Here is a 24,342-nt window from a genome sequence, read left to right as displayed (position 1 = left end):
TCCTTGCGAATAGAACATGCGCAGAACACAAATCAATGTTCCTTTTGATGGGGATATGCCGATACGCATTTACATGACCAAATATTCGGGTTAGAAAAGGGGTACCCCAGGGATAATATCCGGGATTTTAAAAACCGGGATATGAGCATATTCGGGTTTTTGCCGGTGTTTACATGGCCGTGCGCGACCGGGTTATTGCTAATATTCCGGTTTTGAACGGGTTATTGGCTGCATGTAAACGTAGTCCGTATATTTTATTCGTCAGACTTGTTTTAAGTATAAAACAAAATATAAAAACAAATAAATAAATCTGACACTGCCGTAAATATACTTATATTCAAGATAAAATATAAGAAAACAAATGCTAATAGTAAGTCATTATGCAATGTTGCTTCAAGTAAATTATCTCATTTTAAAGATTTTTAGAAAGTTAGAGGAAAGAGGAAAAACAAGACAATGACACTCATTAAAAACACTTAGTAATGTCTAATTAGGTCTTTTAACAGTGCATTTCACTATTAAACCTAAATCAACAACTGACTTATAGTGAAAACCTGCATGTTTTCAAAGCTCTTCCCTAATTAGTCTATGCCAATGTGTTTGATATCTTTCTTTGAAGCGCACACTAATGATAAGATGGTAAACCACAAAGCAGAATAGTTTGACAGCTTAGTACAGCGAAATGCTGTTTAACCTTTCACTAGACAGATCAGCTAATTAACAGCATCCACAAAACACACACACACACACACACTTTTGGTCCACAGCCATATTGAACAAGCTCCGGTGTGAAAGAATCACAGTCTCTCGGCAGGCGGAGAGGGCTTGTGTGATGAAGCGCTCTGATTGGCCGTTGCTATAACAATAGGGGAGGAGAGACAGCCAAGTGGGGGTGGAGACCTTGCATGATTATAAAATCCTTCAGTGAGACACATTTGCTTCCTGTATGTTTTTATTTTTTTATTTATTTTCTGTTATGTTTCCCGCATCTCCTCCTGTCAGAAGGGTCTCTCATGAGCAGAAGTAGGAGGGATCGCAGCGAGGGGACGCAAGATAAACGCCTGTGCCTGTGTCTACTGCATGCACCCATGCATGCGTGCTGCAGACTAAATAAGACACCTCCAGTGTTGGATTATCTGTGTGCCGGTGCGCTGACTGCCTTCAGACCTGGAGGCCGCCCTCCTCCTCCTCTTTCTCCTCCCTTTCACACTGAAGGAAGAGTAGAGTAGAGACGGTATACTGTTTGCCTCCTGCAGACTCCAGCCACTCCTGTGAGTATGCAACCGTGTCTGTGTTGTTACATGAACTGTCATGACCTTATGACGTGCTTGAGATGATTCTGACTGTGTCTGCACTTATGTGCACTGCTGCTGTGATTGTTGTTTAGATCTAGACTTAAAACCGTGTTGGGATCTACACCTAGCGCTCGATTAATGCCGTAAACGTGCTCTTTCCCTTCAGGTTTCGCTCATCTTAATAGACCCACATGCAGGCGTTATGCTGATGCGCACTGACACAACATATGCGGCGTCGGGGGTCATGTGTGTTCAAAGCCTACACACACCCTCATGATTCACAGCTGCATGTACGGCCGGGACTATAGATTTGCAGAGAGAGTCCTGAGATGTGACACTGTAATGTTTACATAACACGCCTGCTTATTGTAGCCTATCTGACAGCACTCGAACGCACAAATAGAGTCGGTCAATAACATTAGTGTGAAGCAGGACCAGTGTGAAGCCACAATAGGCGGCCGGCGGTGGCTCATTAGTGCAGAAAGCAGCTATTAATAAACTAGTCATGTATCTTGAAGTCAAGCAACCCACTAGCTGAGGCTGTACTTTTCAATGTAAAGCTTCTCTATGCTCATCAAGGCCGTTTTGGGCTGTATTTTAGGCTGATAATGAGAGTTAAAAAGTTCTTGATGAAGGTCTACAGATAAGTGTTTTGGTTTCTGGGTCTTCAAAGCAACAGTATGTGATGGTTTTCCACAGAACAAGAGAGAAAAAGTTGTTTGCTAAACTTTAAAAGCCTTCTATTAAAGAGCACACCATGATTTGGTTTCCTGTCGAAGCATGAATTCACAAACAAATCTCACTTTCGCAACTCTTTCTCAGATGCTCATGTGACCACAAAGAGGATCCAGGGCACATTGTATTTGCTTGAGGGCAATGTGACTTGTATTTACTTTATATTAAAATGTTAAAATAACTCTGGAACTGAGCAAATGTTGCTTGTGAGACTAATTGCATTAAGTAGCAACTTCTTCTGGTCTTGATGGAACTTATGAGAAATGCTTAAGTTCATGTTCAGATCTTTGACATTTGATTTGCATATGTTGGTATCTTGGCAAATCTGAGCACAGTTTAAGACTTTTGAAACACTAGAGACACACGAGTGTACATTTAGACGCTGTCTAGAAGAAACAATTGAGATATTAAAGAGATCACGTGTGCATGTACCTTCCTATGGGCGGAAAACCAGTGGAAACAATAATAGAAATGGGTATTTTTAATCAGTTAGTCATGGTGACTCAGTTTCCTCTATAATTTGCTCCGCAAACTGTATTCCATGTGTGGAAGATAACCTTCATTTAAAAGACAGAGAATATGAGGTCAAACCTGTGATGCGGTGAAGAGAATGGCATTATATAAGTTTATGAGTTCCTTTATAGAATGAGAATATGACAGATATTATCACCTCAGTCTAGACAGCCAGCATTTCCTCTCAAAGCTAAATTGTGTATTCAGGAGGAGCAATTGGGGTTTGTTGGTCTTCTAACTCGGTTAATTTCCTTCCTCGACTGTGGAGACTTACTTCGAGAAGGCGATTGAAGATAATTGCGCAAATGGGTCTAGGAGGGGAGCATCAAATGAGAGGTTTTATTGCTCATTTGAGATAAACCGAGCCTCTCGTATAGTGCCGGCTGCGAAAGGCTGCAGTGACGCACACAAATGTCCTACGGCAAAGCAAAACGTATCGTATATCATGTGCTTGGATCCGGTGTTGTTAATGGCTCTGTGTAAGTATCAGGAAACAACAAAAGTTCCTTCAAGAATTTCCCTGTGGTTTGTACCCAAGCTGGGATACAATTTCAGACCCCTGTGATTATAAAGAAGTGCTTTTTTGCCTTTCTTCTCCACCTTTGAAATGGAAATGACACAAAATTCCCTGCCTAGAGACGGAAATAACACATCAGGAGACTGAATATGCACAAACTCCACCCAGTATTGTGGATGATTCTCATTAATCAAATGAGCTGCTGTGCTTTGATGGTTGAAAACAAGATGATGAGAACAAGGTCGACCCAACATGGACACCAGGGTACAGGCCTGGGGCGGCGCGGAGATCTCCGTTCAACCTCTTCACCATCTGCCCTCTCACAATCTCTCGCCTCACTGGCATCAGTGCTCACGGCCCTGTGAACTAATAACCTCTGTTCACACCGCTAGCCAGCGTTTCTGAGTAACGTTCACACCACCGACAGATTTATCACTCAAAACAAGATGCTGGATTTCGCCGGTGATAAAGTGCAGATGTCAATGAACTTACGCAGCGCAAGGAGAGTTTGCAATAGGAATGTGTTGTATGAACAAAATCTTAAAGCATTATTTACGGTATATATTACAATATAAATGTTTTAACCATATCCTTATGAAATAACCATTATATTGAAGTTCCCTCAGGTTCCAAATAAAATGAAAATTTGGAACTTGAGGGAAGCAAATAAAAAGTTAATTTGTATATAACATTCAAGTCAGAAGGAGTAAAACAAATATTATTGCATAATTGTAATGCAATAGGGTTACACACTTGTGAGTACTACATTTCTATAAAATTGGCAAGTTTTGATGTTGCTCAACAACCATGAGCAAGCAACTAAACTCTTTATGGGATACATCCTGTTCTATATTTACATTAACTCCACGTTTCTTTGTCGCTCTCACATGTTAATAACGTAAAGCAGAATTTCTACAAGTCCGTATACACATCCTAACAACACCCAGCTCAAGTTTGTACTACACAGTAAATAATGAGTAATTAAGACTCACTAATTGACACATCCTGCTCTGTTGTAGAAATGCAGTCAGTGTGCAAATAATATGAGAATTTAAGTTAGTTTCACACAACTTAAAACTGTATTTTGATACACCAAGCACAGCTAGATAACAATCAGTGATCATTTTGATTCTATACTTTGAAATATAAACTATAAAAACTGGTACTGATACTAACAGCTATAGAGTGAAAACTTGAGTAATATGCCAAATTAAACATTTACTGTAATATATGCATTTTACACATTAACTCCAGCCTCTGTCCTTCTGTTTTGACTTCTTTTGGAAGATTCAAACCTTTCCCCCCTTTGTAAGTCGCACTCAGAACAGTCACGGAGAGGAAAAGAGAGATACGCTATTGATCTGCACAGACTAATTATGGTGTCTAAAGTCTCTATAGGGCACCGATTGATTTACTAGAAATAACTTATAGGAGGAGTGCTTATTGATCAAGTGTTGCTTTAGAGCTCTGATGACATCACCGTAAACCTGTGAGTGATTACAGGAGGCTAATGGTGTGCTGCTAGACAAATGATTAAACCCTTATAATTAATAACCTTTATAACCCTGACAGCATATGGCACCTGACCAGGTGACAAAGGTTGTCCATTCAGTGTATTTTATGTTTAACAGGCAAAGGTAACCTACTGTGTCTTTTAGAACTGGCTATATATGCATACATCAGCTTAGCATGTATGTCAGAGCTGCTTTTGCTGCAGAACAAATGTATTCTCGGTTGCAGTAGTTCTTAAATAATAGGAATGATCTGAGGGATAGGCTTATTAATGGTATTTGCCAAGTCAAACATTTAAAAAAAACACTCAGAACACCCATGCAAAGGTCTAGCAATGCTCCAAAAACCATCTTACAACACCTGAGCAACTGCTTAAAGTGCACAAAAAAAAAAAAAAAAAAAAAAAAAACACTCTAATACCTCAGAAACAAAGTACAAATGATGCAGAATACTCCAGCAACTGCAAATCAAGTAACACACTAAACATCACTCAGAATACCCGAGCAACCACACAGCAATGCACAAACCACTCAGAACGGACCGTCACCCGCATAGCAACAAAAAACACTCAGAACAGACTAGCAACCACATAGCAACACCATATAAAAACCACTTGGCTAATATATTAGGTTAGCTTAGCAAAGCAACACCAACACATTTAGATAAACTGTTAGTCAAGATTTGGCTTCAGATGCATGTAATGTTAGCCCTTGTAGGTCCGTTTTCCACTTTCATTTCATATATTTGATTTGCATTTGATATGAAGTTATTTAAACTGCCCCCTGGAATGTGTGATGACTCGTTTCATGGTGACTCATTATACCTGTAATAATAGACAAACACTAGCCATGTTAGTCATGGTAAATTCCCCCATGTGTTGCATGTGCCTGTTTGTGTTCATTTAACTTCCCTGTTTAAAGTCTTTAATTTTGGCACAAACTGTTCTCAGTTCAGTGTTTTCTCTGTGAAAATCAGGGTGAAGATGTGCCACCCACAGTCCAAACAGAGCTAGTCACCCAGCAGATCTGAGGTAGTTAGCCCGTCAACACACTTTCATTTCTATTAATCATATCTTGTTGAGGCTATTTATGGGTCATAACTTCTGTGCAGCCTCTAGAAAACCAGCACTGGACCAGTTCCTTCAAAACAGGACATACCGTCATCTTAAATCCATATTTCACAATTAGCCAGCCATTTAGTTGTATAGCACTATTTTCTGTGCTTGAACAGACTCCGTCTAGCATCGACAAACTCATTGTTTAGTTTTGGTCTCAGGAAAGAAAAATCCCAAATTTATTTCCCCTCAATAATACCAAAGTCTGCAGTTAGAAAAGGTCCCGATATACTGTATGTAAAAGGTCCCTATATATATATATATATATAGACAAAAAAATAAATATATAATAATAATAATAATAATAATATTATATATATATATATATATATATATATACAGTAATCACAAATATAGCCTATTTTATACAAGATTATATAACTTACATAAAAATAAAATATACAGTAAAAATGCATCTCTAATCTCAGAAGTCTGCAATCTAAAGTCAATGACCTTAATATAAACTCAAACATTTCTCATGAGATTCAAAGAGCAAGTTATCGGAGCTAATATTCACATCCATTTTTGTTATAGCTTTAGTCTTAAAAAAAGGACAATTTTCATAAAGCATGTCTAGGAAATACATAAAACATCACCCAAAACCCTATTAAGCCCTCTGAAATATGAAATGGCAACCAGTGAGCATAAAGCAATCAAACATAAACAGGTAAAATAAAGTCTCTGCTATAAGAGAGATAGCTTAGCAAAAACACTACCGTTCATGTGCCTCAGACTAGCTGATTCCCTGAAATGTTTACAGTAGCTAGCCTGCTGTTTGCAGTAAATAAAGGGAGGAAATGTTGCCCAACATTTCAAGAAAATCCAGTTTTACTCATAAAAGGGCAACATATTGACCTCCGTGTCGAGCTAAAGTAAATGCTGTATTTATGGATCGCTAAAGATTTTGATAACAGCTAGTGCCTGCTAGCAATCGTCACCGCAGGAGGGTAGAAACTCAGTGCATCTAAGGAGCGACGAAATGACCATGTAGTCTTGATAAAAATCACAGTTTGTTCTTTCTCACCAGGCTCAGTTTCTTTTCACGTAATTGTGAGCCAGCTGAACGAACACTAGCACAACTATTAAAGATGTTTAGCTGATAGTTGCCAGTTCTGTTATGTCTTTTTTAAATAAGAGGAACACTAGAGCCATTGTTTTAGCTTGACGCCAGAACATTTTTTTTTGTTTGTGCATCTACATAACTAAAGAAAGAGCTTCTTGTAGTGAAACAAGACATCTCTGGTGTCGGCCATAATGACGCGGACAGTGAAAACAAAAGGTCGTTTTTATTGCTTCATCTATATGGGAGCCAGGCATTTACTGCTGCTAGGCTTTCTAAAAATATATGATCACCCCCCTCCCCCAGATTTATGTGCATTTTGAAGTCAAGTCAAGTGTTTACTCAAGTAATGAAAAGCGTACGAGCAAATGAAGGAAAATTATATGACACCAGCACTAACAGCATTACTAATGCATCATTCACAGCTCGCTCCTTTCCGAAAAAGACAGTCTAATGTGGCAGTCAAAGTAATATGCATCTTTATCTATGTCCACACATGCCGTGAAGCCAAAGGCAATGACAAATGGCCCTTCCTGTCATGTCATTTTCGGCTTTGCCAAATATTAAGTTGTCTTTGTGTCCATGGAACCCATTTATCTTAGTTTAGTCGCATGATTTTATAGCTTGACAGGCAGGAATATTGTATCGGGGCGATACGCGTTTGAGGTATCGCCATCCGTCTTAAGGGGGACGTCTCAATTTCACAACCGCTGGTGCTGGACGAGTTACAGTGCATTCAATCAACCATTGGCTCCATATAATAACAGGACGAGAAAACCACTGGCCCCCAAAATGAAATGTTTAGGAACCGAATGACTAAGTTGTCAAATAACATAATCTCTCACTGTACACGGCTGTTCAGAAGCAAAGTTTTGTTCAATTATGCCTAACTATACTAAACAATAGCCAGTACTATTTTTATTAAAAAAAATTTTTACTTCTTATAACAAAAGTGTTGTGTATCTTTAACTTCATGTTGACTTATGAACAATCAGTTGATAATTTAAGGGTTATTTCACCCAAAAATGAAAATTCTGTCATGAATTCTGTCAGAAGACTTTCGTTAATCTTCAGAACACAAATGAAGATCTTTTTGATTAAATCTGAGAGCTTTCTGTCCCTCCATTGACGGCTACGCAACTACCACTTTGACGCTTCAAAAAGTTCATAAGGAAATAGTCATACTAATCCATATGAATTAGGCGGTTCAGTCCAAATTTTCTGAAGAGACTCGATCGCTTTATATGATGAACAGATTTAATTTAGGCTTTTATTCACATTATATAAAGATTGATCAGCGAACATAAACAGAAGCTCAACGAGCTGGCTTGATGAACGAGAATGAACCTCATTGGTTCTCGCACGTCAAGTGAACATGAGCTTCCGTTTACAACAACTGATGTGTGAGTTGATGAATGTTTATATGTGAATTAAATCTGTTCATCATATAAAGCGATCGAGTCTCTTCAGAATTTTTTTACTAAACCGCTCAATTCATATGGATTAGTTTTACGATCTCTTAACTTTTTAAAGCATCAAAGTTGCGTAGCTGTCAATGGAGAGACAGAAAGCTCTCAGATTTCATTAAAAAGATCTTCATTTGTGTTCCGAAGATGAACGAACGTCTTACGGGTTTGGAACGACATCAGGGTGAGTAAATAATGACAGAATTAAAATTTTTGGGTGAACCCTTTAAACTATTCAAACATCAAATCAGATCTGACACAGTTTAGCGAGTGATTCAGTTGTTTCAAACCAATTCAAACCAACATACTTGTGAGTTTGAGACTGCTTCAGATTCATAAGAGTCATTCATTAGAGAATCAGGCACCTCGAACACCGTGAACAATCACGAACACTCTAAAGATGTGATTTACTAACACCTACTCACCAAATCAATGTCATAAAAAGACACATTGAGGAAAATAAAGTTCTCTCATCCATAGCTCGTTTACATTGAAAATTACAAAATGTGTAAATATTTGATTTGTAGTCTGTAGCTCTTGATCTGAAAACACAAGCAAAGTATCATGTTAATAGTTAAAAAAGTGAAAAAGTAACCGCTTTACTCAGGTTTTGGCTTCCTAAAAGAACAGGCTTTAGTGGGATAGAAGGAATCCAGTGTAATTGCTTGTATGTCATTCTGAGAAACAAGGGCAACGTTGTGCTGGCATATTGCGAGTTGTAAAACCGCACTGAAGCATGATTTGACCGAGCGCTTCTGTCACTGAGGCGTAAACTAATCTGACCGCAGGACTGAGCGCGGCTTGTCTTTATGTGGTTTGGGTTCGAGTCAGAATTGAAAATCTGGGTTACATCCTAATGCAGCCATTAAAGCATTATTGCAGAGACAAACCATCTTGAGATGATGGACATGAATGTTCTGATGGACAGGTAGGCTAAATTAATACATTCAATAAGAACCTGGAGACAAATGCATTAGTCGTAAATGTACTGCATATGATGCACGGATGTGAGAATTATCTTTGGAATCACCCATGGGAAAGACAAATCACAAATGACATCTTGTCAATATCTCACTTGTTTCACATAGACAGCAACAGAGGGCTCAATATAAAATAACATAGGCTACTTCTTATCAAATTCTTCATAAAGTAAAATAAAATAAAATAAGATGTTCAATATGAAAGTAAACACTTCTCAAATTCTCCATTCCAGAAAATAAATAAATAATTAAAAATAAAATAAAAAAGACTTAATATGAAAGCAATAATTTCTCAAATTCTTCCAGAAATAAGAATAAATAGTAAAATAAAATTTCAAAAATCGAATTATGTCTTTAAACGGTCAACAACAGTCCTTTTTTGTGAAACTACACGTCATAAACATTCCTCAGTGATATCTTTAATATCTCAATTGTCCCAAGTCAGCCACAAGATTAATTGAACAGCTGATTTCCCTTTTTTTTTAACTTTTTTTTTATGAATGCATTGCTTTCACTTCTCTATCAGTATCAGAAGAGATCACAAACTGTGCTCAGATTTGAGAAGTCTGCAATCAACTCTCAATGAACTCAACATTTTCTCATCAAGTTTTCCCAAGAACAAACTGAGCTGTTATCCACATTCATTTTGTATAGTTCTGTACTCTTAATGCATGTCAACTATTGACTTGCGTCTATTGTAATTTTAAGACATATAACTGTCAAATATAATTAACTGAGAAAATGATGTACCCTGAAATTTTGAAGAAGCCAATCAAATTCTCCTCTGGCCATTTCCACATACATATTTCTACACAAGGCCACTGAGACTAAGACATTATTGTTTTTTGATATAGAGAAACAATCATCTATGATTTGAAGATCATGAGTAAATCAAGTGCGAGATGAAGGAAATGTTCTCCTCATTAATCGGTCCTCTTTATTCCACTTCCACTGTATCCTCACGACTTCCCCAAAACTAACACCAAAGAGCAATATGCAGAAAGCGCTCTGTGCTTCCGCTGAGACACCATCCCTAGTTAGTCATTCCTCGCTTTACTGATTTAACTCAAACAACAGCAAGGCTAAATTACACATCTGCTCCAAATTGCCATAGTTTTCACTCATTTCACTCAGAATACTGGCAAATCTGGAGGTAAAACATGTCATTATCTGTTGCTGGCGTTTACTTTCATTATCAACTTTCAAAACAGTCCCACAATTTCAGGCCTGAATGGTTTTACAATTTTTAACTCCATTGTCTCAACAAATTGTTGCAATATACATAAGCATACATGTCGTGTAATATAAGAGCCAATGTAAGCGACATTGAACACTGGATTTTTCCCTTTACTGGAGCAACACCTTTATTCCTCCTGGGACGACATTACAGGAGTGCACTTCTGGATGAAATGACTCAGTCGATCCCCCTGGGGCGTCAGAGAGGATCTAGGTCATCTTTTTACAGACACATGTTAAGAGATTCAAGGGGTTCGTACAAAATATAATTATTGTTTCTGGATGAGTTGTTTTCTAGAAAAGCTGCAGTATGTACTATGTCGAGGACGAATCATACACTAAAATATCTTAAATCACCTTGTACACAATTCTTCACTGAATGTTATTGCAAATAATAATAATAATAATAATAATCTTCACAAATACACAAATGTTAAAATTCTGGCCGATAATGATAAGCCATTAGTTATTATGATGTTATGGCTGATAACCAATAAATCGTTCATATTAAAACTCAATGTAAAATAAATATACTAAGTAAATATATTGTTATATAAATAAATATAAAAATAAATAATATATTTTAAATTCTACAAGTGAATTTAGGAATCTCAATATTATAATGTTTTATAATATTTTCTATTTATTTTCAAATCTGCAAATGCTTAATGTTGTTATTAAATTATAATTAAAGTGATTTAAAATTAAATGTATTTAAATTAGCACTTTTAAAGGTGAAAAATAGGGAGAAATGAGCATGCAAAATGAACTATTCTATATCATCCAACATACAAATAAATTAAACCAAAAATTATTAATAAATCTATAAATTAAAAACTAATATCAGCCGCTAACCAATATGGTGGATATATAATATGCATCAAAATGCAATAACTTGAATTCAATGTTGTTGAATATCAATCAAAATTATAACAAAAGTGCCTTACAAACCACCCAGTGAACAAGCCAAAAGCAATAATAGCAATTAAAGAAAACAGGAGGAAATATCCTGTGTGTGTGTGTATGTGTGTGTGTGTGTGTGTGTGTGTGTGTGTGTGTGTGTGTGTGTGTGTGTGTGTGTGTGTGTGTGATTTCCCAAATCAAAACCCTGGTTTTTCACGAAAATTGTTGATTAACAGTGACATTTCCACCATACAATTACACGCAACAAGCGTTTTTTTTCTTTGTGCATGACGAGAGGATATCCTTTTTCACCTTCAAATCAACTCACAATACTATTCAGCACCACCAGCTGCTCTCAGAGGTCTCCTTGTGGCCGTCTCTGCATGCTCTCATCCTGGACAAAAACAAGCATTTGATCAACTGCAGTACTGAATGAACTGAACCCACGGGTGCCTAAGCATCAATTAAAGTGTAGGTGAAATGATTTCCCTCTCTGTACGTCAGTACTCAGCCTCCACAATGCTCTGACGCCACTCCACTGGAGGGCTTAGCCGTGTTCGCAAGAGGCAAATGTCATGTTGTTTTCTCATTGTTCAATAAATGGACTCGGTAGACGGACATCTGTGCAGTAATGCCAGTACTGTAATTGCAGCAGCAAAGCCAGATGGGAGAAAAACCATTGGCTTTAATGTCACAAACAATCTCTGCAGGGTGTTTGGATGCCTGAAAAGTTTTCTTGCACATTCAGTAACCAGACTTGCAACTCTATTTGATCTCCATTTTTTTAATTATGGCCACATGAGGATGACTTTGAGTTTGGATGAATCTTTGGGGAAGCAAAAAAAAAAGAGGGCAAACCCAGAATCAAACAGCATCCGATTGTCACTCGCGGGCATCTAATAGGCAGATGAGTCAAACAACGCCTTCATGTTTTCTCTCTAGTTTGGACGGACGAAGAAAAAGGCGAATTGTCCTGACACACTACCGTAGAGAAAGCAGCTTGAGACATCACTGTTGCACCATCAAGGGCTTCTCTCTGCCAAATGATGGGTTTTCCCGCTCTGAGCCGAGGGCCAAGTTGATCTGGCACGAGAACGAGAGCAGATGCCATTTGATGATGGCGAGCCAGAGACGAGACGGCCAAACTCTGTCAGAGAGATCAGAATCTTCTCATTATATTCTCACATCTTTTCATGTGGGAAGTCGTGTTCTCAATCAAAACCCGCCATACCCCGCGGAGTGACCAGTCCATAGAAAAGCTAAATTAGGCTATGTTTTTCGGTGTGTTTTTCGCCATGCAGGGGTTCTGGTTGCACTTTTCGTTGTGTATGCGGGGACCTTGAATGAGACCTGCATGGATATTGGCCTTTGGCCGGGTGCACAGTCTGCCAGTGTGTGCTCTTTGATTCGTGTTGAGCCAGATCTGTAGTCTGTAAAGAAGACAAATGGGGCGCATCCTGATTTGGAATGCATTCCTGGCAATGAGCAATTAAGCTGCTTTGGAAAGTTGGAGTGAAAGAGGAGAGAAAAAGGTAGATCAAATCAAAGTGTCTGAACTGTCTTTTTTCAGTTCGCCATTTTCTAAAGACAGATTTATTACTGTTGCTCTAAGCTCAGTATTAAACTCCGACAGGCGGACTGTAAACAGGCAAAAATAAAAAAAGATCTAGAGAACAGAATATCACCGATACTTAAAAGAAAAAAAAGAACATTCTGTCATAATTTGAACATAAAATATATTTTGAGAAATGTTTCCCAAATAGCATATAGCATAGCATATCTTCTTTTATGTTCTTTATAAGAAAGTCAGTCAAACAGGTTTGGAACGACATGAGGGTTGAGTAAATGATAATGGAAAAACATGAAGAATTTATTCAAACACATTAAATATTGAAGAACAGATTAAGTAAAAATACAACGAATATGGAATATAGTGCATATATTTAACAAAATGCTCTTCTCCAAGATAATTTTTCTAGCTGAGTTTTTTGGAAATTTAATGGCTATTCCGAGGCATTACGTGACTTTGTTTACAAGCTGTTTTATTGACATCTTTCCGCGGTTGAAACTGAGCGATTACATGAGACATGATACAGATTGTAGTAAGTTGTAATGTATCTTTCAACATACCTTCAGATGTTTGTGTTGTAACTAAAGCAGAAGAGATGATCGATCTGACAATAACATTACAGAGCGGCAAATTATTGTTTGAATTTCGTATTAAAATGAACAGAATTAGAAAGCTGAGGCTTTGGTTGTGTCCGAAATCGCTCCCGATACCCTTAAATAGGGCACTATTTGAAGGGACAGCCATTTGTATTGGTGTCCGTAATCATAGTGGACGTTATTAAGTGCCCTCATTCAATCCCACAATGCACCACAATAATGAGTGTACAACCGATGTAGACTCAACAGCTAGAGAATACCCATAATGCCCTGTGACAGTCGTGCCGAATGAATTCCCGCGTCTGACCAATAGATGGTCATCCATTTTCCAAACCGTTGATCGAATATGGCTACAGTGTAATATCATACAGGTATAAATTCCTTTTTAATTGATTATTAAATCGTTTGATTAAGGTTTAGGCTATACATGCTAGTTTCCATGATAGAGTTCAAGATAAATATTTCCAGAGCTGCCAGTTTGCTAAGTTTCAAATGATTATTAAACATCAAGCACAAACTATGCAAAAGCGCCAGCCCTTCCGGCGCACTCAGTGTCCGAATTCACTCACTCGTTTTCATTCGCTCCTTCAAGTAGACTATATTAGTGGAGTAATGTAGGGGATAGTGAATGATGAGGGTATATTTCGAACAGAGTTTCTGTTTCATATCAGAAAGTAACAAAGCCCAAAGCTTATTGAGATATATTGAATGGGAGGCCCGCAACAAAGCATTGTTCATTCATCAACTGAAAACAACAGACTGAAAGATCGATTCTTGGGATTTAAGAATCGATATTGGTTCTTTAAAATGAGAATAGATTGAAGAAAATAAAATAAAATCTGTATTTTTTTACCCAGCCCTACTTTTATCTGCCTTGTGCGGCTGGTTTCGTGGCACACAACAAGTACACACAGACAGAGAGGTTAAACATTCAGTATCTTTGCACACCTCACCAATGTTAATGTCATCTTTGATCTTGGCGTCTGCCAGGAGATGGAGAGAGAGGGAGTCAAGGACAGCAGGGGATTTTGGGTGGAGGGTTGGCGAGCACAGCTGTTCCTCGCTGGTTCATCCACAGACTCATTCAGAGGTCAACACATATCAGACTGCAGTGTTCCAGCTTTGCTAACAGCGCAGAGCTCAATTAAGAGCTCTACATTAGGGGAATGTAAGCAGAGATGGATGTGACAGTGGGAAGATTACGTAATGAGAAAGAGAATAGCTGGAAGGAGAAAAAGGGCAAACAATGTGATTATAAAGACAATAGAATGTGATTCTGATATGATACGTCTGTCATTATCCTAATGTTAGCTCGAGGGTCAGATCAGACAAAAGTCACCCAATAAAGAGAGCATGGCTGCATGTCAAACATGCCCTACAGAAGCTTATATTATAAGATCAGAAATGAATTTCATAATGCTTTCATAAATACTGGGGTTAATATCTAAAGGGAGCACATGGTATTTACTAATTTCATTCCCAACACACCTTTAGATTACATATCTTCGCTATCGGGCGGAAACCTCACATATCCAAAAATGCTACTTTTCAGGAAATGGAAAACGCGCTGTATTTAAAAAAAATTATTAAACACTGTGTTGTCAAAGTTGATATTGTGGCTTTATATAAGGTGAGACATTATATTATTAACATTTTACCAAAACCAAGATTAAATGGAGTTATGAGGTTTTTGACCAGTGAATTTCTGAGAATTTAGGACAGGTTTTGCCTGTCATTAGATTGGCCGCCCGCATCTGAGGTAGTAAGTGCATTGCGTTACGTTTTCATCAACTTATGGGTTATAAAGTTTACTGTAGCTATATGTGGGCACACTTTTTTTGTAATTTGGACAAAATCTCCTGTTATTAAAGGTGAAGTGCTACGCACAGGCTATTTAAGACAGTATTGGCAATGACACAGCGACAAATGCACACTTCTCCACTCCTTAAATACATAAAACATTAGCCTTTATATATGGTGTTTCTTGATGATTATGATGTTTTGTCCAAGTTGCACCACTGTGTGTAGCACTTCATTCACAATACAAGCAGTGTGGATTTATGAGGTTTCAGCATCCAATGGAGTTACAAGGTTTAGTCACAAGCTCTTTTTAATACTTTTCATTGGTTAAATATTTGCAAAACCCACAGACAGATGTAAAGGGTAACCAATAGTAATGCAGATTCGAGATTTCCGCCCAACAGAGTTACAATATACAGGCAGAATTGATCATGAGAGAAAAGTACTACCTGCTCTAGGGCTTTAATAAACTATGCAAAGCTGAATATTAACACAAAGGTAATGAGAAGAAAATCTAAATTAAAGGTATAGCGGAGGATTTTTTACTTCCGGGTGGATCACCTATACTATTGGTCCTCCTAATTGTCAATCATTCTGGTGAATCAATCAAACTTATTCAAAAAGTGGAGAGGGCGGGTCTTATCTAAAATTCGGAAAGATCCTCGACTATACCTTTAATGAAATATATACTGTATACACATACATATACATACTTAAATAAAATAATAGATAATACAAAGGATTTTAATCTGCTTCTGGAAACATTTCCTCACATTTCTATACTGCCAGCTTGACTTTTAGTGAAATCAGTCTGGTGAAAATATAAATGGACGTCAATGACGTTTTAATTCTGATGATGGTATTGAGCCTACACAACTGACCATTATTCAAGTGGATTATAAGCAATTTGAGTCAAGCAATCATAATCTGCTGATTTATATGACATCTAGATTAATGCTAATGCATGATTACATGAACATGAAATCCGGACATCAGCTACCTTGAGTTGTGTTGCAATAACCTAGCAACATTCTACAGTCAGAACACCCTGAACCTAGAAACTACACAGCAACACACAACAGAAGACTCAAAAGACCCTAGCAACTGCATAGAAACATGCTAAAGAAGACTGGCAAGACGGTTCATTTGAGTTAGGTGCAAATTAGTATGAGTGGCACTAGTAATAGCTTGACTTGGCAAGACCTGCTACTAATATAGCCTTCCTGCCCTAAAGCAAGCTGACATCATTGTTTTAAATATATCCAACAAATCATTAAAAAAATGTCAGTGTGTTTGACTAAAGCCAAATCCTCAGGACACAAGAGGTGAACAGCATACCATCACCAGTTATTCTTAAAGTACTTTCGGTCTGTGGTGTCTCAGATCAACAGAAAGCGGCCCACTCTGGGAACACACAGTCCGTCAGCCTCCATATGCCACCAGCCCACCGACCAAATGAAAAAACCTTATTAATAGATTCCCTGTCGAAGAGAAGTCACATCCCCGCTGAAAGTAGTGTGTACAGAGCGCCGAATGAGTCACGCTGAGAATTCCTCCGGCTTCTTCAGACGCGTCTGGAGGAGATCGCATCACGGCGGAGGATAGGTGTCTCTATTTTGAGTCACAGCAATCCCCGCGGAGCAGAGGCACGTAGCAAATGCAAAAGGCAGCGAGGCGGTGTGGCTGATGGACAGGGTCGGTCAAATGAAACGAGAAGGCTGTGAATTACTTGAAGTACATGAAGCATCTTCGGGAGTAAGTAAGTTAGCAGCACACTGGTAAAGTCAGACGAATGCAAACTCAGTTTTATCAGCATTAGAGAGACGAAATTCTTCTTCAGGATGAGAATTAGAATAAATTACAGACGGAAAAAACAGCCGCCAGAGGAAGTTTGACAGAGAATATAAGGTCACCTCTCCGGATGATTCGGTTAACATCTGCTTATGACACCCTCACATCTTTGGAGGGTCCCTGGAGTTTGAGACATAATTACACTCAGATGAGGTTTTGGATTCAATCAGAGTGAATATGGGGGAGAGAATATCAATAAAATATTTCCAACTGTGAGTGATTAATGCAAGGAAGCTAAAAGATGCTGAGATCTTTAAAAATCATGTTAATATTCTGCCCTTTGAATCTGAACGGTTTTAGATTCTAAAGTCTAAGATCTCAATGACGCTAATCGTTTGATTTCGTTCACCAAAAACACACGTTTAGATTCGATTAGAGACCAGTAGGTGGAACCAAGGGGATCAAAGTTTTGCTGGTTGACATGGTACGGTTAAAGGGATAGTTCACCCCCAAAAAAATCAATTGTTCCAAACGGTTGATTTGGCCCCATTGACTTCCATAGTATAGTTTTTTCCATATTATGGAAGTCAATGGGGTCCAACAACTGTTTGGTTACCAAAGCAGAAAAAAAAGCCATCACAACACTTATTTTACAATGACAGGATTTGTGTCAATTTACAAATTTAAGGATTTCAGAATTCATTCATTTAAAAGAATTGTTAAAAAAAATCAACAAAAAACAAAAACGCCAAAGATTTTAGTTCACAATCACAACCAAAAACACAGAAGACTGAGCAGAATGTTGTTCCATGCTAGAACTGTTAACCTCCCATAAATACGTGGTAGATGATGAGATTATTCAGACAGACGCTGGTCTGCATTTCATCAGCCTTATGATGGGACTGCATGGTGCAATTATCGTCGTATGAGAGCCATGTTTCAAAGACAGGAAGACTAAATCATTATCCTTAGCAAAAAAAACAACCACTATAATCAAAGAGAGGCAGAAAACAAGTTTGAGAGAGAGAGAGGGAAAAAAGCCCACCATGACGGCTGACAAGGGAACTTTTTAGCACTTGTATTTATTTTATTATTTTTCGTTTCAGAGAGTCATTTGAGAAACAATGGTGCTCTGAGATGCAGTTATTTTGGGGGTAGCTGACGCTAATTGGCAATGGGAGTATTGGCTAGTCTCCCACTTTCAAAATAATTAGTAAAGCACACAGCACAATCTAACACACGGAATTAAATGAACCGCACTGGAACCCTTAGCAACCTCTCTGCCTAGAGCGGAAAGGCAAGCTGTAGTGAGACAAAGCTGAACTTCAGCAGTAAAAAGATTTAATATCGTTAGAAATCTATTAAATCTGTGTCTTTAAACCATATATCCATATACAGAAACCACTTTATCATTTATAAAGGACATAATTTACACTTTTATGGTCTATTTTTCCCTCAAGTTAATTTAAAATGTTAGGAAATTTCTTTTGCGCCCTATAGAAAGCACTGATGTTGGATCATAGGAACATATCTGTTTTGAGGGTGTACAGAGAAAAATGTATTGCTCAGAGGTTGCTCTTTTATAGCGCATGAAAATTATTTTGGCAAAATTAAAATAGACAATACTGGTTCAACCTAGCTTACCCCTAAAGAAAATCTCTGAAATTGCATACTGTATAGCAGGTACTACATTTGGTTTGAAATCTACTTCACGACTTTAAAAAAAAGTATGTTCTATATGGTATGAATGTGTGTAGTATGAATACAATTCAAACGTACTTCATCCGCCATGTTGTCATTATCACGTGACCTATGATGTCAGTTACGTTGCTTCAGCTTCATTCACAAATCGTCTCCCATGGCCTCATGGGATTGTAAAGTGTCCATCAAATGCACACTTATGTTTTTCGTATAGAAATAGGCATATTCGGACGCAGCGTATAAGAGTACAGAGCTATGAAATGAATCCGGATAGCAGATCAGACCATTTGTATGTGGAAAAATTTTATGAGAAACATTTGAGTTCAAACTGAGATCTCTGACTTGTGATTGCAGACTTATTTTAGAGTTTTTGTGTAATAAACATCAAACTTGGCTCTCTGACAGAGCATAAAGCAGCCAGTGATGACAGAAGAAAGGCAAATCTTTGTGAAGTTGTAAACATTGAGTCAATCTCAGTTTCATTCAACTAGATTCTGAAAGACAACAACACGTATCATGACAGCTTTCATGTGCTGTAGAGAGAGCGCAACAAAACAAATGTCATCTTCTCGTTTTCAGAAATGAAAAAAATTAAAATAACACATAATTCAAACTGTTCTTGCATCCTCCACAGGACTTCTGGTCCAGCGACATGAACAAGATGAAGAACTTCAAGAGGCGTTTCTCACTTTCCGTGCCACGAACAGAGACGATAGAGGAGAACGAGTTCACAGAACAGATAAACCAGCTCAACATTTGCTGCAATGACGGTACGGTTTTCCTCTCAACATTTAATATCTCCCATTCAGTGTGAATGTATGAGTCACAAAACCCATTGAAATAAACAAGACTTAAATATGTCATTTATTATATGGATTATACCTGATGCTGCTACTACAGTGATCAAGTACTCTTTATTGATCCACTTGAAGCACCAAGTATTATTTTACCCAGAAAGCTGGCAAAAAAAAAAAAAGGTCTTAATCCATGAAGAAAGTGCACCATGTGGCGCAGTGAGAAATGAGCTTCATCTGTGTCTGAAGTTGAAAATAAATGAGGGTAGATAATATAGCATAATCACAGATAGTCCTATCCAGACAGGATTCGATTTCTCAGAGGATGCCTGTGTTAGCCAAAAAACACAGACATGTTAGATTTGGAAGAGATTAAAAAAAATTAAATAAAAAAAAAATCTGTAAAACACAGAAATACCTGCATGACTTCCTGAGGAAAACCTACTAGTCATGTCCAAACAGGGCTTTAGTCTAATCCTACAATATGAACTGTTCATTTTTCATTAATTTCATGCACAATCAAGAATTTATAATAACAAAAGACTTAAAACAACTTCAGACCAGTTTTTTTAATCCTTTTGTGGGTTTTTTAATTTAATAAATCCAGAAAACTGCACACACACTTTTAACGTCCGTAATGTGTTTTTTTTTTCATGCAAAACAAAATAGAAAATAATAATGATCAAAGAATAATGAAGATTAGTTCTCTAACCCGGCAGAAGTGTGAAAGGTTTGTCGAGTGAGAACAATAGAAACATGAATGGGGCAGTTCACCATACCAGACATCGACTATAGACTGCAATCTGTTTTTTTTGTTAGCCTTCTCTAAAAACACACTCACGCCCCACTTGCAAAAATGGGGGTTGTATTGAAAGGGGTTATAAGGGCTTCATTTTGTCCATCAGTATTTGCATGGATTATGGAAAGTGGGCTATTATTATTTTCCCAAGCCATACTGCCTTGGGTCATCAGGTCAGAAAAGTTGTTTCAGAGGTGGAACAAGTACTGAAAGACAACTTTGTTCCTTTAAAATCAACTAAAGGCATTCAAAACCTATTTTAGCAATATTGTTTTCCAGACTTCATGGCACTGGTTCCTGCTCAAACTCAAAAATATAAGTAATGCTGATTAACAGCAAGAAAGCCACAGTTAACCCAGAGAGATATTCTCCAGATATTTTGAAATCGGGAAATGAGCAAAACCAATCAATATATCTTACTGTTAAAAAGCATAGGGTAAGTAAAAAAAATTAATAAATAAAGTTCATGTGACAGTGGTTTAACTAACCCTTTAAGACAACTAAAGGCTTTCAAAACCTATTCAAACTCATTTTTTACAATCAGGAACCTTTGTTAAGAAAGTAAAAAGTGTCCATTTTAAAGCCAACTGAAGCTACCTTGTCTCGACTTGAAGCCCTTTAATGGGATCTCACAAAGATGCCGGAGAGTGAGCGGACCCATAAGAGTTTGATCATTTCATCAAGAGATGGGAGAGAGATGAGTCTAGAGGCCTGTGAGGACCTGCGACGGTCCAGAGAAGATGAGGAGGAAACGGGATCCTGACTCTCCAGCGCCTTCGCTCTTCACTCACAAATTGCAGTGGTGGTTATCATTGAGCCTTCATTATTAATGCAGAGGTAATAGCACTATTCTGCTCTGCTGTCGGGCTCTGTGGTCTTAACACCTTCTCGAGTCAATATTAAATCGAATTTCAAGGGAGAGAATACAAGTAAGACCACTTTAAGAATTTAAGACTCTGTCAAAGATGTACAGGGGTATTCGCACACCTGTGGTCTTACAATATAAATCGATATAATACTTATTACTGGCTGGTCTGTAAATTATTTAACTCTTAAGAATAGGTATTTATACTCTATTTTGAATTCCAATCAACTTCATGTGAACAAAAAAAAAATGCACCATTTTATGGTAACTGGGAGCAAGCAAGTTCATTTTCTTAGTTGGATTTGTCTAGGCTTATATGAACAAAGAAATTGTGCTTGGAACCACATCAAAACTAATGGACCGAGTACAAAGATTATCTGAGGTATATTTTGGTGTAGATCCAAGTCTGATTGTCATCTGAGTCTGATTTACAGGGAACTCTGGGTTGTATTTGGTGGTAATGCAATCTGAGCCACTTCATCAACGAATCAACCGATATCCCTTCTGTAACAGATACAGTATTCTGATCACCATGAGCATACAGCACCCGAGGGATCTTTAGATGTGAAATATGTGGGTCAGAACTTCACTGTAACTCATAATCAAATCAAGTCACTGTATATTCTGTACACTTGTAAATGCATTATATTACAAAACAAATTTACACCCATCATGTTTAGATTTATATGATTTTAATGACCACAACAGTGGTGCGCAATCGAAAATGCCCAGCAATATTGTTTTCCAGACTTGTCCCTGGTTCCCCCTAAAACTGAAAAATATAAATATTTTGTAAGTATTAATACTTTAATTAATCAAGAATACATCAAATTGTTCAAACGTGACAATGAAGATGTTTATAATGTTTACTTTTTATAATGTTAAGTATTTCAAATAAACACTGTTCTATTGAAAATTCTATTCATCAAAGTATCTGCAGTTTTCACAAAAATATTTTCAACATTTTTAAAAAGTTTTCAACATTGATAATAAGAAATGTTTATTGAGCAACAAATCAGCAATAATGTAATGGCTGAAGAAATAAAAATTTTGCCATCAAGGGAATAAACTACATTTTAAAATGTATTAAAGTAAAAAAGATAATAATATTTCATTATATCAGTTTTTACTGCATTTTTTACTTTTCAGAAACAAAAACAAAAATTCGTACTACCTGAAACGATTGAACTATAGTGTAAACGGCACACAGACATTCTTACCAATGAGAAGACTCAAAACTTGTTCAATTTGTAAATGTTGCCCAGTGAAAATAAATTAAACCAAAGAGAAAATGCAACTTTATAACAATTTAGTCAATTTTTCAACAAATACAATCAAAATAGAGGTCTGGGCCTTCGACCGAAGCCCACAGCGAACCCGCAAACATTAACTGCAGGTTAGTGGCATCAAATCAGATAAACCCACCACTAAACGGCATGTACAAACTAAACAAACTGTGTCTCTTCCGGTCTAAGCTAGCGGTTCTTGTTCAGAACAGGCTGCACGGTAAACCAAACTTTGTTGAAAGTCAAAAGTCTGGTTACACACGACCGAATAAACTCGAAACTGGGCGATGAACCCTCGGGCCCATGGCAGGACGGGGAATTGGACCTGGTTGAATGCTGGGAACAAAACATTTGTTTGGGGAGCACTCAGGCTCCTCAGCTGTCTGTCTGAGGCAGCTGTTTCCACAACGCCCCATTTTCCCCCCCAACACGGACCAGCTGCTCTGATTGGCTGAGGGTACGGGACGCTGTTGCTTCCTCCACCCCCCCCAGGAGAGACGGCAGCAGTGGAGACAGCTGGAGTTTGGAAGGAGAGAGCGGATCCAAGAATGCAAGAGCGGTTTTCGTCTATTTACCCCGTCCCCTTCCCTCCAGCTGCAAATGAACCTCCAAACCAAGCGTGGAGGGAGAGACGTCTGCAGGTCGGGATGGAAAAAGGCGTCGGACGCGCCCTGAGAAACAGAACGCTTCGTTCCAATTTACTCGCCTATATACCGAAGATTATTAAACCTCAATTACCGCAAGGTTAATGTGGAAGAAACCGATCCGAGTCACGTTAGGGAGTCGGACCTCATATTTCCTCTCTGCCAGCACGTCTACCCCCATTATCTCGTTATATTTGTGATGTATCGCTGATCGAGGTGCAACAAAGTAATTCTCCATGGAGAGACACCCATGATGGAGTCATCACGGAAATGTTGGCGGCAGTCTTTTAGTTAACAAGTGTTTCTTGATTACCACAAAGATGTCAGCTATATTTAATGATAATGCTTCCAAAATGGCTTTTCGACAGATTCCTTGGAGGGTTCGAACATAATTACAGACCCAGAAACACCCACACACATTCACACACACAGCGAGAGGGCTTTTATAAGCACACTAAATCTCATTGAGTAGTTTATACCGCAAAAGATGAATGTAATGTTTGTTAGGCAGAATTGAAAGGAGAGGCATGTCATTTAGAGACACAGCCATCGAAATAACCACCAGCTGTCGTGTGGCCCTCTGGCTAGGCATGAATGAAAAGTGTGTTCATTTCCGATGAAAAACGTTAAGGTTTGCAGTGTCTAGATGGTTTCGCTTAGAGGTATGGATCAAAACAATCATACGAACACCACAACAAGGAAACAGGTGTTCAAGGTGTGCATAAAATAGCTTATATTCAAGCACACACATCAGGAGAAAAATAACTAGACCAAAGAGGACCTGAGGCTCATGTAATGCAATGCTCAAAAGTTTAAACAGTTTTATTTATGTACACTACTGTTCAAAAAGATGGAGAAAGTTTTTATTATTTTAGTTTTAAAACTTTAATTCAACAAGGATGCATTACATTGATCAAAAGTGACAGTAAAGACATTTATAATGTAACAAAAAAATTTACTTCAAATTAATGCTCTTCTTTTGAACTTTCTGTTAAATAAAATAATTATCACGTTTCAACAAAAATATGAAGCAGCACAACTGTTTTTAACATTGATAATAATAAGAAATATGTCCTGAGCAGCAAATCAGCATATTAGAGTGATTTCTGAAGGATCATGTGACTCTGAAGACTGGAGTAATGATGCTGAAAATTCAGCTTTGCCA

The 24,342-nt window shown here is 37.8% G+C and overlaps 1 protein-coding gene across 1 annotated transcript in view; it reads left to right on the top strand.

Moving 5' to 3' along the window:
• The first annotated feature begins 951 nt into the window (after positions 1 to 951).
• Positions 952 to 24,342, top strand: part of cdk18 (cyclin dependent kinase 18) — a 55,311-nt gene continuing 31,920 nt past the window's right edge. Inside the window, exons 1-2 of the mRNA XM_082155910.1 lie at positions 952 to 1,271; positions 19,424 to 19,559. Coding sequence (XP_082012036.1) covers positions 19,442 to 19,559 — 118 coding nt within the window. The 5' untranslated portion in view covers positions 952 to 1,271; positions 19,424 to 19,441. The remainder of the gene's footprint in view (positions 1,272 to 19,423; positions 19,560 to 24,342) is intronic.

The sequence above is a fragment of the Leuciscus leuciscus genome (genome assembly GCF_965113295.1).
Source record: "Leuciscus leuciscus genome assembly, chromosome: 23".
Lineage (NCBI taxonomy): Eukaryota > Metazoa > Chordata > Actinopteri > Cypriniformes > Leuciscidae > Leuciscus > Leuciscus leuciscus.
Note: the sequence above shows the minus strand (reverse complement) of the source record. Positions and strands in the feature narration are given on the sequence as shown.